We start from the raw sequence: 17361 nt of genomic DNA on the forward strand, positions 1-17361 counted from the left end.
CACACACAAATTGGTACAATCAAAATACCTCGTGTTTGAGAACACGGCCTTCCTGCTGTGAATAGCCAGGCATGAGAATATATCTGCCTGAACCTGGTGAAAGTTGGACATGTGCTTCTGATACCAGCTCTGTCGATCACACAGAGGAAATCAGAAGGTGAGTTTCATCTCAGAAAGATTGCCCAGATAGGACGTTCCCTCTAGCGTCTGTGGTATTCTCTGTGTGATCTGATATCACACACAAGAAGAAAAGCAGCTTCCTTTGGTGTTCAGTAGGACAAATAACTTCCTGGAAAAGCTACTTCTCTTAACCAGTGCCACCTCTTAGAGACATAGGCCCAGTGACCAAGACTCAGAACATCATTTCTGTATATCCCACAGAAAATGCTATGGTTTTTTTTAAACTGGCAGCCCATCAGGGAATACAGGGATCACTGTAAGTGTGCAGGGAACACTGATCCACGTACAATAAGAATTGTGAATTAAAGATTTAAATTAGTCCCAGATGAATAGAAGGTGCTTGGGAAAACGACACACTGCCATGCCCCTACTAATACATTTTCCCTTTCATACACATCTAACATCAACATTCCGAAGGAGGGATCTTCCCCGATGTCAGACTGAAATATTCCACAGGAGATGCACCTCTATACACTTCTCATTTTTAAGATGAAACTCTGTTTTGGCTCTTGGATGGGAGGTAAAGAGAGTGAGTCACATCAGGCCACTTTGGCCCCCTTTGTTGTTTCAATTAGCATCATTCTACAAACACTCAGCTACGTATAGTTAGCCCAAGAAAACCATGCCTGCGCGCAGTAAGACATCCAGCCTGTCAGTCTGACGGTTCGCTGGTGGACATTAAAGCAGAGTTGACCTGGAGCAAATGCAATAACGTTAAGTCCAAAAGAGTCCTTGTCCTGGAGACAATAAAAAGGTTGTAAATTAAGCTTATCTAATTTAACCGTAATCAGTACTTGGAGGGTGGGAAGTAACGTCTTGTGTCCTACTCCTTCTGCTGCCCCAGGAAGGGAGGGGTTTAGGGGTTGTAAGTCCCAGAAGATGTGCAGTCTGTCCCAGGTACTGACTCCTCGGCCATGCCTCAGCTCATCACAGCATTTGGATGTCATTACACCACTGGAATGTGGTTAGAAAGACCCTCATGCTTGTTTTTAAAGTGACGGTAAATAAGTAGAACAGAAATGATATCAATCATCAGCACAAAGCAGCAGTAACAGCAGTCCAACGCTCCTGCCTACAGAGCCACGAAGAGTTATGGGATTACTGGAGCAGGACGTGGTGACCTCAGATTATCTCGTGCAGCTAATTTATTTTGCAGATATGGAAACAGAAGGGGCAGACATCTTGCCCAATGTCACACAGCTAGTGGGTGGCCGAGCTAGCATGAGAGGCCAGGCTTCCTGACCTGCCAGCCAAGGCCCTTGCAGGCTGTCCCTGCTGTACGTCTTCTGCTGCTTCCTATTAAGGAGACTGCAGTCAAATGGAGGGGTTTGGATCCCTTGCCCATGCAGCAAGGTCTTAGACTCACTGATACACAGTGAGGTCAGGACAGAGATGTGCACAGGGGTAGAAAAAGAGGTGTCTCAATATTCTATGCACTGGATCGAGGTTTTTCTTGGCCCAGCTCTTGACTCTATTTTACGCTGTTACTCCCATGGGTGGGGTAGTGCCCCAAGCAGTGGCTAACTGATTTTCTGGTTGCCTTGGAGAATACGGCACTAGTGGCCCTCGTCACTTCTGCATTTGAAGAGGGAAGCCAGGCCCACCCTTCAGACTAATATACAGAATAACTCTGGTGATGAGCAGGAGAGTGTCACTGTGGGATGGTGCCCTGAGATGATCCGAGGAGGCCTGCAGTCTGTATCCTCTAAGGCCCCGAGAAAGGCATCTAGTTGGCTGAGAAGTAAGACAGGCAGCATTAGCCTGACCAGAAAACTATCGTTAATTCCTGTAGGCAACACATTGCTTCTCCCATGATACCTTGCAGAAACAGAAGAAATACCCTTCAGAAATAGCAATGCTCTCCGTATGTAGGACATGACCCGGGAACATTCTTCAGCCCATCAGCAGACTTGAAAGTCTGGCTTTGCTTCTTTAAGTGTCTCCCCTTTGAAACCAGAATCATAGATGAGATGGTTTAGCTTCTACAGAGACTTGCTCCAAACACGTGTATGAAGGAAAGTCTCTCAAGACCCCATAACATTGCGTAGGCTGAAGCAGTGACTGGATTGATGAACTAAGGCTCAAGGTTGGATAATAATGAGACCCAGGCAGGGCTGAACAATGATATGCTCTAATTGATTTTATGCATGTGGAATGACAGACGCACACCCCCGATCATGCTATAATGAATCCGCATGCTGTGTGTGCATAGAGATTTCATGGTGGGTCAGTTATACCACCCAGATCCTTCAGTTCCTGCAATCCGCAAGCCAATCTGTTACCAGGGTGGGAGGGCTCGGGGCACAGGCTGAAAGGTGGCAGAGACCGTAATGCCTGTAGTCAGTTCTCATTCCCTCCAGGAGAAAGCAGCAGTGGGGCCTGTGCACATACCAGCCACACCACGGGGCTTTGCTTCAGTGCACGTAGCATGAGCTTCTGCACCCTGGACCACTGGGCTGGAATTCCGAAGCCCTGGTTTCAATTAAATTCAAGTGGATTTGACTAAAAGTTTGAACTGACGCTAATTGGTTTTCAAAACACTGGGTAACAATAAGCGTTCTGGTCTTGCCCATGGACAGACGTCCCCCGTTCTGAACATGCTCCTGGGCAGCAGGGCGGCCAGTGTGCCTCTTACCTTGCCGGGCAGGGATCCAAACTGCAGGATTTCAGGAGCTGGGGCGGCCGCTGGCTGGTCACGCACAGGTTTTCATCCACGGGCTCCCGTGTCTGTTTGTTCAGGCAGATCACCACCGCCTCCTGGACACCTGTGTACAGATCACACTGTCAAGGCCAGAGTGGGTGTGTGGGCGGTGAGCAAGTGTAGACAGGGCAGCTGGTGGGAGGTCTCTGCGACTGGGAGGACTCACTGCGTGTCAGGCAGTTGAGAGTCCGGGGCTGCCAATCTCGTCAGGCATCGAGCCGTCTGAAGAAAGCACTCAGAATTTTGTGCCCCTTAAGGAGGGCAACTCCACCAAAGTGGGGAGGCTGCTCCCAGCACGGCTGAAACGCTTAAAAAGATGCCACCCGGCTATGCAGCCGCCAGTGCTGAAACAGGATAATTTAAAGCAGGAGAGCAGGTTGACCAAAGTAATGACCCCAAGACCTTCACACATTGTATTCTAATCAACAGGAGATGACGGTATTTGGAAGGCAGGCCCAGAGCCATGTTTGAATGTCCAGCATTCTGTAAATTGCTGTGCTTCTGGGGCCTTGCATCTAGGGCTTTGCTGGTTTCCTTCTGATTCGGGTTCATTTCTTTAGTGACCTAGAGCAGCTTGGCAAGTTGGAACAACGAAAGAGAACAAGATGCCTACTGACGAGTGACATCCATGGAAGACAATGTTCCCACTGTCACCCACATGCCCCTAACTACAGACCTAGTAAAACAGGAGTTTGAGGAGCGACTGGCGTACAGTTACTTGGCTCTTCCAAGGTGGGGTGTAGGATCTCTCATGGAAGCTTTCATGGGACAGGGACACATGTAACCATGTGTCCAGATATAATGGACATCCTTGTCTTGTTTCTGATCTTAGAGGAAAAGCTTTCAGTTTTTCACCGTTTTGTATGATGTTAGCTGTGGGCTTGTCATATACGGCCTTTATTATGTTGAGGTACATTCCCTCTCTACTCGCTTTGTTGAGAGTTTTTATCATGAATGGACCTTTAATTTGGTCAAATGAACTGAATATCGTTAAATTATATTAAATTTAATGTAATATCCAGACATTTCATCCTGCTTCCCAGTCATAAAAGCAGTAGCAAAAATCCTCTGAGTGAACATGATTAGCCAAGTATTGAGGCTAGGATCCTGACATGCCCCATTCAATCCTCTCAACAACTCCATGAGGCAAGCACCGCTTTTATCCCCATTTTACAGATAAGGAAACTGAGGCTTAGAAGGGTGAAAAAACTCGTCAAGGTCATACAGTTGATAAATGGTGAAACTGCAGGGGCTGTGCCTTAGCACTGGAGCTTTAATGACTGACAACGCTAACATTCAAAAATACTAAGAGGATGTTACATCTGCTGGAGATCTTCAGGAATAAACTAGACATTTGTCTGGAATCATCTCAGCAGAATTCAGTTTAAAGAAGAAGAGACGGGACATTCCTGATAATTTGCTTTCAGTCACTCATAGCTATATATATAAAGATATGTACATCTAAATGTACCTATGTGTTGCTAAATATTTGTATGCAGTTATAGCAGAGTATGTGACAATCCATATAATAGTTTTATATATAAATACACATACATTTTCTTTTTAAAATCTTCTGCATTGCTTCATCAGATAGTACCTAATATAGTACGACAGACCTATCACTTCTCAGCCCTGTCACTTCCCTCCTCCTATCTACCCTGTGTTTCCCCAAGAAGTTATCACCCCAGTCAATAGGCTAATGCTTTCCAAGGTGACGTCACACTGACTTCGAGAGGTCACTCAGCAAGCCACCATTTAAAAAGTGACATTTTAAAGCCTGAATCAGAATCGCCTTTCTTTTTTCCTAGGAAGTCTGACAAATCAAACACTAAAAAAAAAAAAAAAAAAAATCAGTCACAATATTTTCCCTGTCAGCTTTCTTTTTTCTAAGCCTTTTACGAGCTTCAAAAATTTAATTTAAATATATCACGGCCAGTTCAGGGTGAAGCATTTGAGATTTATGCTAGACATTCAAGATATTCCATCATATTCTGGAAAGCTGACGCCAGGGTGTCCTCCTGGTTGCAGCTGGAGTGAGCCACTTGAAATTCATGGTATGATGATATAGCAAAACACTTCACAAGAAATTGTTGATCTCTTCATGGATACTTCCCACCAGAACAGTCTGGCATTATTAAGGTCATGATGACAAGGCGCTAGATGAGGCGAACTGTTCCATACAGAATCTAGAGCTGTGATTCTGTTTGAAATTAAGGTTTCAATTCATTTGTCTACCTGGTAGTATTCCAGAGATTCTAAATGTTACTCTAAAATAAAATATATTTTGGCTTTAGTCAGCTATTGAAGAGCTTATGAATTTGAGTTGGCAATCCCTGAGGCAGGAAGCGACCACAGGGCTTTTGTCACCTGCCTTACTTGAAAAGGCTTGCTTGGGGCAGGACATGTATTGGGGGTGTATGAGTAATGTGACCTGTTTCCACTTTGTGAAATCCTTGTTTACAGAACTGAGGTCCTTTCAGGACTGCATGGAATGGGACTGCAAGGGTTAAAGTTTCTAAATGACATCAGTAATCTTCTGAGATACACAGAACACAGTTACATGACCCCAGCCAATAATCCTAGCACAGGATAAAAGTCACCTTCGGGTTGGTTAAATGCTGAGATTAAGAAGCATTCTAGAGTTACTACCTTCTAATCTAATGTCTTCTAGAAGGATGCCCTCGGCCTCCGCAACACTGCATTCAGGGTCTGTTGTCATAGCATTCCTAGATGGGGGGTGCGGGAGGCTAAGGGCAGAGCTCCGTCGTAATGAAGGAGGATCTGGGACCAGCCCTGTGGTCAACACACAAGAAATTTTTGTGGCATTAATGAATGAGATGCCTAAAGGGCAGGGCATTCCAAAGCAGAGCGTGCAATCTGGGCCAAGGGGCGGTGGGAAGGAATGGGGGCCTGGAGGAAGCAACGTGGCGTGAGGGAGCAGCCCTGGCATGGGGGTGTGGGAAGCTGGAGAGGGAAGACGTGTGAAGACTTCACCTGTCAGTTCACAGTATACTGGACTCAGGGCAGTCGGGCCGGGATGTGAGAAGTTAGCTCATCAAGTCTGTGCTACTTCCCAAATGGGCTAATTTTTGCACTGAGAAGGACGTTTTAAACCAACACAGAACACACGTGTATGTATGGTCCTTTCCGATTCTGAGTTTTCCTTTCTTGACAGAAGCAGAAGGAGAGGACTCATAAGGAAAAGGGAGGCAGATGCACAGGATTTCACCTTTTATACCTGCTGAAATCAATTTCAAGTTTTCCTTCGGCTAGATTTTTTTTTTTTTTTTTTTTTTTTTTTTGCGGTACGCAGGCCTCTCACAGTTGTGGCCTCTCCCGTTGCAGAGCACAGGCTCCGGATGCGCAGGCTCAGCAGCCATGGCTCACGGGCCTAGCCGCTCCAGGGGCATGTGGGATCTTCCCGGACCGGGGCACGAACCCGCGTCCCCTGCATCGGCAGGTGGACTCTCAACCACTGCGCCACCAGGGAAGCCCCTTCAGCCAGATTTTAACGTCGATTTTACCATCTAGGAGGTCAATAAAGCTGTTCAGGTTCAAATCTACTCTCCTTGACTACACCTATCCGTTCACATATGGAAAGTTAAAATATACCCAGGAGATGTTAGTGAGACAACAGGACACAGATCTGAACAGGTTAGGCTCACTTTCAATCTTCCAGAAAATGGGATTTTCGGTGTTTATATCTCCCAGAATAGCAAAATTGTTACATGATATTTGATGACAGCTTGGGGAAACGCAGCCACCAACTACAGCCTAAATTACTAACTAGTTCCTTCTGGTTGCTACCTCTGCTAGGTGAAAGGTTACTTTTGTGTCTATCCAATTTCATCTCTTGAGGTTGCAAAAACAATAAAATTAGCTAGACTGGTCTTATAACCCCAAATTGATTTAAAATCTATGTGTTAATCCTGCAGATTTTTGATTGGCTTCAGCAGGAATGATTAAAAATATCTTCAACCTTGTGGGTTATATCTTAGTGAAAGATCAAAGCTGGTAGTACCATAAAATGGTACTGCCAAACAATGACTTCAAAATATACATATCCCGTATACCAAAATAATTTTTTAGTGTGTTTGGGCACCATATGGACCATGGGACCCGAGCATATTTTCACCACTTTGGAATTTTCAACTTTTAACATTTTAGGCATAGATATATTACCTTGGCACAGTGACACAACTGTAGGTAAGTGTGCACAGTTGTCGACAGATAAAGACCTAACTGGATATAAAGGATGTACACTTTCTGTTATACAAAGATGCTCAGTTCCTACAAGCCGACATCGTTTGTGTATGAAATATACAACTCTTATTTCCAGATCAATAGCTTCTGAAAACCTTTTAAAGGAAAAACATTCCACGTACTCTCTACGCTTTGAATTTTATACCCCTGGTTGATCAGCAGCATGGTTAGAATCTTAAAGAGACAGGTATCTGGTCATTTATATATTCCATTACAGCATCATTTTTCCCATCTGCTCATAAAGTTCATGGCTTGACTTATAGCTGAGAATCATAACTGAGAGATCGTAAATAATCTTATTCAAAGCACATTCATTTTAGACTAAAGATCGTGATTGTTCAATTCAGGTGATCATGGAAATTGGGGATATGATCATGGAAAGTGGAGATAAACACACACCATCTGAACTCTTGAGTCATTCACTATGTCGGAAAGAAGCAACTGTAGCCACTGCTGTGTCCTTTCCACCTGGCCTCTGAGCTCCTGCTGGGGCTCAGAGATCACCAAAGCTTACTTAATACTTCTCCCTCATTAAGCATGGAAGTAAAGATGTCCTCATTGTGAGTGGAGGGCACCACAGGACATGGATTAGCGGAGTTCCAAGAAACTGTCTTCCAGAATCAGATGGAAAATTCTAGGTTTTAAAATAATAGGCTCTCCATGAAAACACTTAAGAACTCCATGGTTTGAAATTGGAAGGCTTAGAAACGAAACGAGAACCTCAAGGTCAAGACTATTAAATGCTTACGAAGCGACCTAATGGAGAAAATTGATTTCTCTGCTCGTACTTGTTCCATTCCTTTTCAACTACGCATGAACAATTTGGGCACATGTATTCTGACATTCCCAGTAATGAGAAAAGATGCTTTTATAAAAGAGTTTCCAAAATGTCATGGTTTAGAAAACAGTTTGGGGAAATAATTTTAATATAGATATTTTTATACCAATTAAGTAAGAAACTTTGCTGGGAATGCAGATCCTTAATGTGACAACAGGGGTTACTGATAGCCAGTGACAGGGATTTGATGGGAAGTCAGCTAGCGTTTCCTCACCTATCAAAAGCTCTCTTGGGAGTAGACACGGGAGACAGTGTCGACATGCATCTAATGCATTTTCTACAGTGGTACGAAAGATCGTAATCTTAAAGAATTAATTGTTGATTTAAAATGCCTTCTTCTCCCACTACAGTTCCATTACTAACACCTGAAATAGAAAAATCACTGAATCCGTTATCACGATGAACTAGACCTAAGAGAACCAGGTCAATATACATGGAAACATTGAACATTATTTAAATAATCTTCATTCAATGAGAAAGCTTCAGGAACTCTCTAAGTGCTTAAAGAAGTGAGGTATGATGAAAAAAGACCCTTGACAGAGAAATGAACAGCAGGCCTAGTCCCAAATGTCACTCACTAGCTGTGTGATCTTGAAAAAGTCACTCAGCTTCTCTGTATCTCAGTTTTCTCATCTATAAAATGGCAGTGGGGTCAGGATTCTTTAAATTCTTTCCAGTTCTAGGTAACCACAGTGTTATAATTGCCCTTATACACCCTTTCCCTTTGTCAATAGATATTACTTTGGGAATCAGCTGAGTAAATCAGATTGGCTGTACCCTGTCCTTGGGAACAGCAGACTGCTTGTCATCTTGGGTCTTGGTTCATACCACATGCACAGAGGCAAGGGCATAGATAAATAAAAGTAAATGTTGAGAGCGTTGCCAGGTCAGCGTCAACTTTGTTCCTCAGTCAGATACGCTAAGATATATTGCAAAACGTCAGAATGACAACTAAAAGTAAAAGCATTACTTGTGATGGCTACTCATGGCTGACAGTCTAAAAGCTGCTCAAGCCCAAAGAGAAATACATCTGTGTTTCATTCAGGCCGCTTTACATTTAGAATGGCTTCCTCCCCCTACCTATCATTCTTGGACTAGAGGCAGTCACGTGACACAGTTGCAAGCAGAGAGAGAAGTTACAGAAAAAGGACAAGACGGTGGCGAGGATCTGAGCCAGATCCCCCTTCTTACCTCCTCCACATGACTCGGAGCACTTGGTGAAGCCCTCATACTCCCAGTCGTAGAGCTGGTCAAAATCCTGCAGGCCACCGAAGAGGCCACCTGTCTCTTCCGGGTTAAACTCAGGAACCTCCCCGTTGCAGGGTCCTGCGTAGCAGGGGCGCTGCGATGCCGGCTTGGGCCCTTCACATTCGTCAACGGGCAGGTCGGCCACGGACTGAGAGAAAGACAGGAGCACCTGGCACCGGACTATTCGCACCTGGGTCCCCACACCACAGGTGACCGTGCAGGCCGACCAGGCCTCTGGGATGAACCTGCAGTCCGCAAGCAAACAAGAGGACAGGATGAGAAGCCCCAAGCAGGAGACCGCGGGTACTGGGAGGGTCCTCATCCCACCTGCCACCGTGGCCCAGTGCCGTCCCAGGATGTGCTCAGGGCTCAGCCACCCTGTCCTGTGCTGGGCGCTTCGGTGTAGTTCATGAGCTCACTTGCCACTGTTTCTGGATTGGTTTCTTCGTGAGTGTCATATGAACCCCCAGCTGGAAGACATTCCAGCCACAGACCACCTGCTTTCTCCCTGCTTTGCACCCACAGTGGTAGCTCTTTGGAGCAGGGAATTGGTTTCTTCTCTATCGATCTAAATCCCAGCACTTGTGCCTCCTGCAGATGCCGGCTATTCTTCCAGCAGACTAATACTAATACTAAAAACTCTAACAAAATCAGCCCTCAGAGATATTTAAGGAAGTATTTTTTTGTTTTGTTTTTAGTCTGAATTTCAGGTTCTGTAACTTTCTTTGCTTTTCTGCTCAATGTGCTTCCCAAGATTTATTTATACACAGAAAGAGAAAGAGGGTTTTTTGTAAGTTTCCAAGAATGGAGCAGAGCCTTGTTCCTCACACATTCTTTGGATTAGTCTGGACTGCAGTTCTTTTTATATCCTAGAGAAAAGCCCTGCTACAAATTTAAATCCACAGGCATGTCACAGTAAACGAGAGGGCTCTGCATTCATACGAGTTTGTTCAACAGCCTCCAGCGCCTCCCCACCGAGAAAAGCCACATTAGGGAGAACTTGGTTTTTATCTGAGTTTCTCTAGAATGTAGGACAATATCCAAATTCCAAAAAGGCTTTTTTCCTCCCACTAATCAACAATGGCCATATCTGCAATGACCTTGAGAAGTGCCTAGAGAAAAAAAGCCCAGAGGGAACCACTAACATTTTCACAAAGTTAGTATCATAATCTGGAGAAAGGACTTTGGAATTAAAAAAAAAAAAAATTACTTTTCCATGATCCTACTGCTTTTGAACAGGGAGTCATGCTGAGGAGGCATGCAAACCTGGCTCTTTAACCTTGACTTTGGCAGAAAAGGAAAGAAGTGATAAGAAGGTTATAGCATTAAATCTCAGCAAGTGAAAATAGCTCCTATCTAGTTTAGGGAAACTGAAATTCTAACAGGAAACCAATCCAAGTTTTCAAACTGCAAGAAGCACAACGAAGATGTGGCCTGGGCCCGAGCCTGGGCTGTGTGCAGAGCAGGGGGACTGGCCCGGAGACCCAGACCCATGGTGTCTGAGGCATGGAGGGAGTCCCTTTAAGAAAGGCCTGAGCATAGCACAGGGAGATGAGCTCAGTGCTTTGTGATCGCCTGGAGGGGTGGGATAGGGAGGGTGGGAGGGAGGGAGACACAAGAGGGAAGAGATATGGCAACATATGTATATATATAACTGATTCATTTTGTTGTAAAGCAGAAAGGAACACACCATTGCAAAGCAATTATACTCCAATAAAGATGTTAAAAAAAAAAAAAAAGAAAGGCCTGAGGCTTGTTTCCTTTGAAGAGCCATCCCCTAGGGGTGAACAAAGGTCACATACAACCTTGTCAGGAAGGTGCATGAGGGAGCAAGCATCACCCAGACTTATTCCCAAGAAATTCTCGTCACAGAGTCACCTCCCTCTCTCTTTTCTGAATTCCTAACCATCTCCTGGCACCTAGAGAACGTGGTGGGGAAAACAGTATCCTAAAAGATTGAAATGTCTTTCCCTCTTTAAATAACGCTACCTGTAGCAGTCTTGTAGGAATATAAAACCAAAATCTGCCATCGAAATCATTTTAACCCTCTTATTACACATTCACATCTATCCGCCTGAGTCCTGGAACAAGGATCATAACAAATACACAAGCACTGAATTTTACAACCCAGGTGTGGACAGAAAGGAAAATACATACCAAACTATTTTATGTATAAGAGAAACCTAGAAGCAAATGATAAGTCTGCCAGCTTTGACAGCAGTGATGAATAATGCTTGTTTAATAATGTGGTCCTGAATTTTGTTTTCAAATGAAGAAGATGACAAGATCTCAGAAAGAATGGCACCCTAACAGCTTTTCCCATACAGGAAGGATTATTGTTCTGTCAGCTATAATAGCCCTCTTCAGTGACTATTCCAAGAGACCAAGGCTCAAATAGCTTTTTCCGTAAAGGGCCAGATAGGGAAGATTTTAGTCTTTGTGGGCCATGTTTGGGAAGCTTTGTTGTTGCAATAACCTCTGTTTCCATCTTTTTCCTATATATAGAAACTTATGACAAGGAGCTAAATTGATTTGTTTACGGATTATCTCCTAGATAAAAAGTGAGTCCCAGATGAAATCTGGAACATAAAGGCTGCACAGATGAAACCCTCAGCTCTCCTTGCCTATAACATGAATCACTTTGCATTTGTTCTCTCTCCAGGACCGGGAAGATACACCAAAAGCACACTAAGTAGAAAAGGGGTGCTACCGAAGCCCCATGAACTCACTGCAGTGACTGAGAACTGTTTACTTTAAAGTAGCATCTAAATGAAAAAAGTAAAGAAATATGTGTGTGAGGGTGTGTGTGTGTATTTTTGGCTGTCGGGATACTTAGGGTTAATCTACTTTATGTCTCCCAAGTGAGAACCTTATCAAGTGTCAAACAGCCTTACTGGCTTATCTCCCAACCCACTATCCTTAGGTCTTCATCAAGTTCACACCAATTAAGAACAATTTGGTCTTTAAGTGGTGCTGTCTTTTGGCAGTCATCTTAATATCTCTAGTGCATACACTGGATGATTTACTATTCTCTCTCACTGAAGGCAGGAGATTGTATTTCAAAAGGAAAATATCTAATAGTGCAAACGGCCAAATGAATAATAACTGTTTTTCATGTGAAACCTTCCCCCATATCCCTAGATCTCCCAACTCTGTATTTACTATCTTGAGCTTTCTGGCCACAAGTGGGAGGAAGCAAGGTCAGTGAGAGGGCAGTCATATGAGCTAGGAGGTTTAACTGCAATGTTTAGAAGACGCATCTTGAGTAGTTCTTGCTGAGTTAGAACCTTTAAAGTGGGACCTTTAAAATGGAGTCAATGTGTCTTTTAAAAATCAGTATATTAATCGTTTTGATGTACAGTGTATTATTGAAGTTTAATTTGGGTAATTTAAAAATTCTTTCGGTTAGCAGCACGATTGCCAGATGGATGAAGAATGGCTTGGATAAGTGAGTTCTTTCAAAGGTGGGCTTGAGCTTCAGAAATGATTGATATGATTTCTGCATTTAGTTTTCCCATCTCCAGGATAAAACAAACAAACGAACAGAACCCTGGCAAATAAGTAATTTATGTTTCTCTCTGGTCTTCCGTTTGCAAGATTCATTGTTCATTTCACTACCAAAATACTTATCCTTTAATTAGAGGTATTACCACAGTCCCTATTACGAAACAGAAAAGAGTGATAATCAAATTCACCTGGAAAATCCCAACGTGGTTTAGTTGATTAGTGGCTATTACAGAGTCAGAAGCATGGACTGAAATAATAAAAACTATTACTTTATTAATATGATGCTAAAGAGAAACAGTTCACTCTTGGTTAGTCTCACATTACTGCAGATATTAGCCAGACTTAGCTCTAGTTTTATACACACATGGCCTGATATTTTTTTTTCTTTTCTCCTCTTCCTTTCCTCTCTCCTCCTTTCATATGAGTGCTTGTTTAAAAAAAAAAATCATTGGGATTATTCAGAATAAGAGTAGCACAATATAGTAGCTCTATAGTTGTGTTATTTTGATGCTGTTAGGAGCCTCACCCCATTCTCTAGTTTCAAAATGCAAACTGAAACTTGCAGAAAATCACATTAGAAATATTTAATTTTTGTTTAGTTTTCAATCTTATAACATTTGAGTTATAAGTTGGTAGGGGTTGTGGATTTCTTTTTCCTCTTTCTTTTGGTGATTTTAGGGTGAGGGGAGAGGAGGGAATGAACTGAAGAGTGTAGAAAAAAATTATAAAAACTTAAAAGGGACCCCAAAGATTCCTGAATAGTCTGTCCAGTGCATTGTTCCTAGTTATTATAAAATTTTAAAATCTTTCATTGACTGTGAGTTATTTTACAACTTTTAAACTGCAGGAAATTGATCATGAGATTCTTTCCCATAGAAATGAAGATTGTGTCTTGTGGAATGCAATTGGTTGTCCTGTGGATAGACCCATTTTGCATCTACTTATAAATTCATTTCAGTATTCTTATTTGCCTGAATATGTTTGGTTCTTTTAAATTTCCTTTGAGTTGGTTGTAACATATTCCTGGTTTCTTCATTAATTAATAAGGTAAATACAATCTTTGACAGATGTTTATTTAATATGCACATGAGAATCATGATTATTTCCTTTCTAAAATTTTCTCACCTAACCAGTGGCCACAGAGGGATCTGGAGAAGAGTATATTGGAAAAATAAAATACTGTCTAAGTAATTCTATACCAAATTAACCAGAAAGTCTTTTACATAAATATGTCATTTGGGGACAAAAAAATCATCATACGTCATTGGTAAAAATGGTATTTCATATTACCTCATCTTATTTTTAGTTCAATCTTTCTCTATTCTTTTTCTTTAGTTTTGAAGGTTGGTTCTTCTCCTGATTCTGGACAATCTTTGAGACAGTAAAATCTTTAGGAAAAGGTGCAGTTACTTAAACCTAGCTGGGCATTTGGGCATTTGGGCATTTGTATCAAAGAGGCATTTGGATCTATGAGAAAAAAATAATTGCTGCTGGGTGGGAAAGGAACTAGGAGAGGGAAGGGGAAACACATTCTTTCATCTATTTAGTTATTTATTCAATGTCCCTCAATGAAATTAAAAGGAAAGATATTAAAAAAAAAAGCCTCCAAACTAGTAAACAAACAAAAAACCTTTGGAATGTTACAAAGGGCAGGCAACTCTTTAACTGAATCACTCTAGGAGTTTCAAAGTGATTTACTTATAAAATCCATCATACTAAAAGAAAAAAATCCATCATACTAAGACAAACTTAAAATGATTATTTAAAAATATAGCTAGCTTTGCATTTCATGTTTGTACGAGAAGTAACCACTGGCTTTTCAACACAAAGCTAGACAATTTCATTAATGAATATATACATCGAATTCACTGACATTGGGTTCTTAAATCAAACTTATCTATGAATTCTTTTGTCATTGTAGCAACTAGGGGCTTGGTTTGTGGGAAAAGTGGTTATAAAGGGAGAGTATGTGAGAGTTTAGGGGGGATGATGGAACAGTTTTGTATCCTGATTGTGGTGGTGGTTATATGAATCTATGTCCATGATAAAATTTCATAGAACTATTAAAAAAATGAAGAAAGTGCATGAAAAACTTGTGAAATACAAATAAATTCTATAGCTTTTAATATATATATATATATATATATATAGCTAAAGCATTAAAGTTTTGAGAGAACACTTATCTAAAATATGCCTCTACATTCACTTAGAACCACACCTAAATCATTCCAAACAAATGGGAATCTAACTTATTGTGAAAGCTCTTTAGTCAAGGATACTTGATCTGAATGTGGAATTATGAAAATATTTCTCAACTGCAGCTGTTAGCTTACAAGTCTCTGGAATTGCAAATAATTCATGCTGGTTATGAAATGCATATTGAAGTCTCCAAGCAAAATTTTGCAAAGGTGCCCAGGACATCACTCTGCAAAACATCTAATAGCACCACTTTTTTTCATATGTTCCTCACATCCTTAAGTATCACGTCTGAGTTGTGAGGGTCTTCAGCACTGTAAGGTGCCTGGTAGCATAACCAAGAATAGAATGGTTCTAGAAATTAAGATGACAAAACAAATGACAATTTTGATACGGTCACCAATACAATTATTTGAAAAAAAAAAATTCAGTGACTGCCCCATCTAGTGCTGCTAGCCAGTGATGTGAAGGAAGAACCCAATTCCATAACATTCTAAGGCAGTCCTGGGACAGCAATATTTAGTGGCATTTTCCAAGTAGTTGACTTCTTTTTCTCAGGATAGTGTTGCCCTTTTGGGTTCTTTGAGAGGCAGCTGGCCTTGGCAAGAATGCCTCAATTGCTTTCTTGCGGAAATGCTCAGTGCTGGAAGCGGGGGAAGAAAGGCTGACTGCGTTAAAGAGCACATTTTCCTTTCAAAGAGACGCTGTACTAGAAGGAAATGCTGCAGGAGATCAGAGTTCTCTCCAAGTTCCAACGAGCCAGAGATGACTGGGCTCTTTCAAAGCCTAGGACCTCGTACGTTTGAGTACTCTGTTAAACTCATCTTGTAGGTCTGACCCAGCTTCCTCTAATATGGTTCCAGACAAGATATTAGCAGGATGGGGCTTCCCGGGTGGTCCAGTGGTTAAGAATCCAACTAAGCCCGCGTGCCACAACCACTGAGCCTGTGCACCACAACTAGAGAGCCCATGTGCTACATCTACAGAGCCCACGTGCTCTGGAGCCCGTGCACCACAACGAAGAGCCCGTGCGCCACAACGAAAGATTCCACATGCCACAACTAAGACCCAATGCGGCCAAAAAATAAATAAATAAAAAAAGATATTAGAAGGAATCTCACTAAAGGAGGGACCCTCTTGATCAACCGGATGTTGTTCTTCTTTAACAATAAGAGAAAAGCCAGAAAAAAGACAGTTGATAATAAATGTTTAAGAGTATTGGTCCCACATTGTCTTCTCTTCCCGACAAATCCAGTGCTCAGTCATCTTGTTTCCGGTAGCATCCAGCACACCTGATCGTGCCTTTTTTCTTGAATTACTTTCTCCTTGACTTACATGACACCAAGCTTTCCAGGTTTTTGTTTTTCTTTTCTGGTCACTTCCTTCTCAGGCTCCTTTTCTAGATCCTTCTCCTCTCCTCAAACTCTAAATATTGCAGTGCCTGAAGGCTCAGTTTGGTGCGGTCTTCTGATGTGCTCACCAACGATTCTTGGTTTCAAATACCACCAAAGTACAGGCAACTTCTAAGTATTTACCCTCCAGTCTATACCTTTTGTCTGAGCTTCGTATCGAAACTTTTTTTTAAAGTAAGATTTGGGATAGCAAGCCATTTTACTCTTTGAAGGGAATAAACATTAATTTAACACAATCTATTTATCAAAAAATTATGCAGTGCTTCTTATGTGTCAGCCTCACTTCTAAGTGCTTTATAAATAAATGTTGTTAAATCCTAACAATAACCTGATGAGAACAGAATTATTATTATCTCCATTTAATATACAGATGAGGAAACTGAGATATAAGCCACACACCTAGTAAGGTTTCATGCTCTTAGCCGGTACACATTGACATCTCTCCTGAACGGCATGTTCACTTGGATATTTCAAAGGTACCTCCAACTTAAAGTGTCCAAAATGGAACTCTTGATTCCCTTTCTTAGCATCTGATTCCTCTTCCAACCTTCTCCATCACAGCAAATGGTTCAACTGGGTAGCTAGTTGCTCACATGAAAAATGAGGAGTTATTCTTGATCCCTCATTTTCCCTAGTTCCTCACTTTGAAACGATTCCCAAATTCTGTTAATTCTCCCTCAAAAATGTATCTGAAATTCATTTACCTCTCTCCATCTCGACTACTACCACCTTGATATAATAACAGCAACAACCACAACAATAATAGCTAACGTTCACTGATATGTTTTAAGCATTTCTATATATTAGCTCATTATAACACTGTTAGGAGATGGGTACTGTCAGAAACATTGTGAAATGGACAAACAAGATTACTAGCAGACTTTCAGGGGCTGTCAAATTCTATGGAAGTGTGAGTCTCTGTCTTTGGCTAGTCTATTTTGCAACTCCATGGAGATGAAAGTTTCCTTGTAGAGAGCTAGTGATGATGTAGATGTTTCTCGTTCATAGTGACGGAA

At 41.9% G+C, this 17361-nt stretch overlaps 1 protein-coding gene across 3 annotated transcripts in view; it reads right to left on the reverse strand.

The window, feature by feature from the left end:
* ADAMTSL1 (ADAMTS like 1) overlaps positions 1–17361 on the reverse strand; it is a 1025773-nt gene that overhangs the window by 226431 nt on the left and 781981 nt on the right. For all 3 annotated transcript variants that reach the window (XM_049711047.1, XM_049711046.1, XM_004276108.3), the window contains 2 exons: positions 9174–9475; positions 2816–2945 (listed from right to left, as the gene is read on the reverse strand). In XM_049711047.1, coding sequence (XP_049567004.1) covers positions 2816–2945; positions 9174–9475 — 432 coding nt within the window. The remainder of the gene's footprint in view (positions 1–2815; positions 2946–9173; positions 9476–17361) is intronic.

This window comes from Orcinus orca, chromosome 6, assembly GCF_937001465.1.
Source record: "Orcinus orca chromosome 6, mOrcOrc1.1, whole genome shotgun sequence".
NCBI classification, from domain to species: Eukaryota; Metazoa; Chordata; class Mammalia; order Artiodactyla; family Delphinidae; genus Orcinus; species Orcinus orca.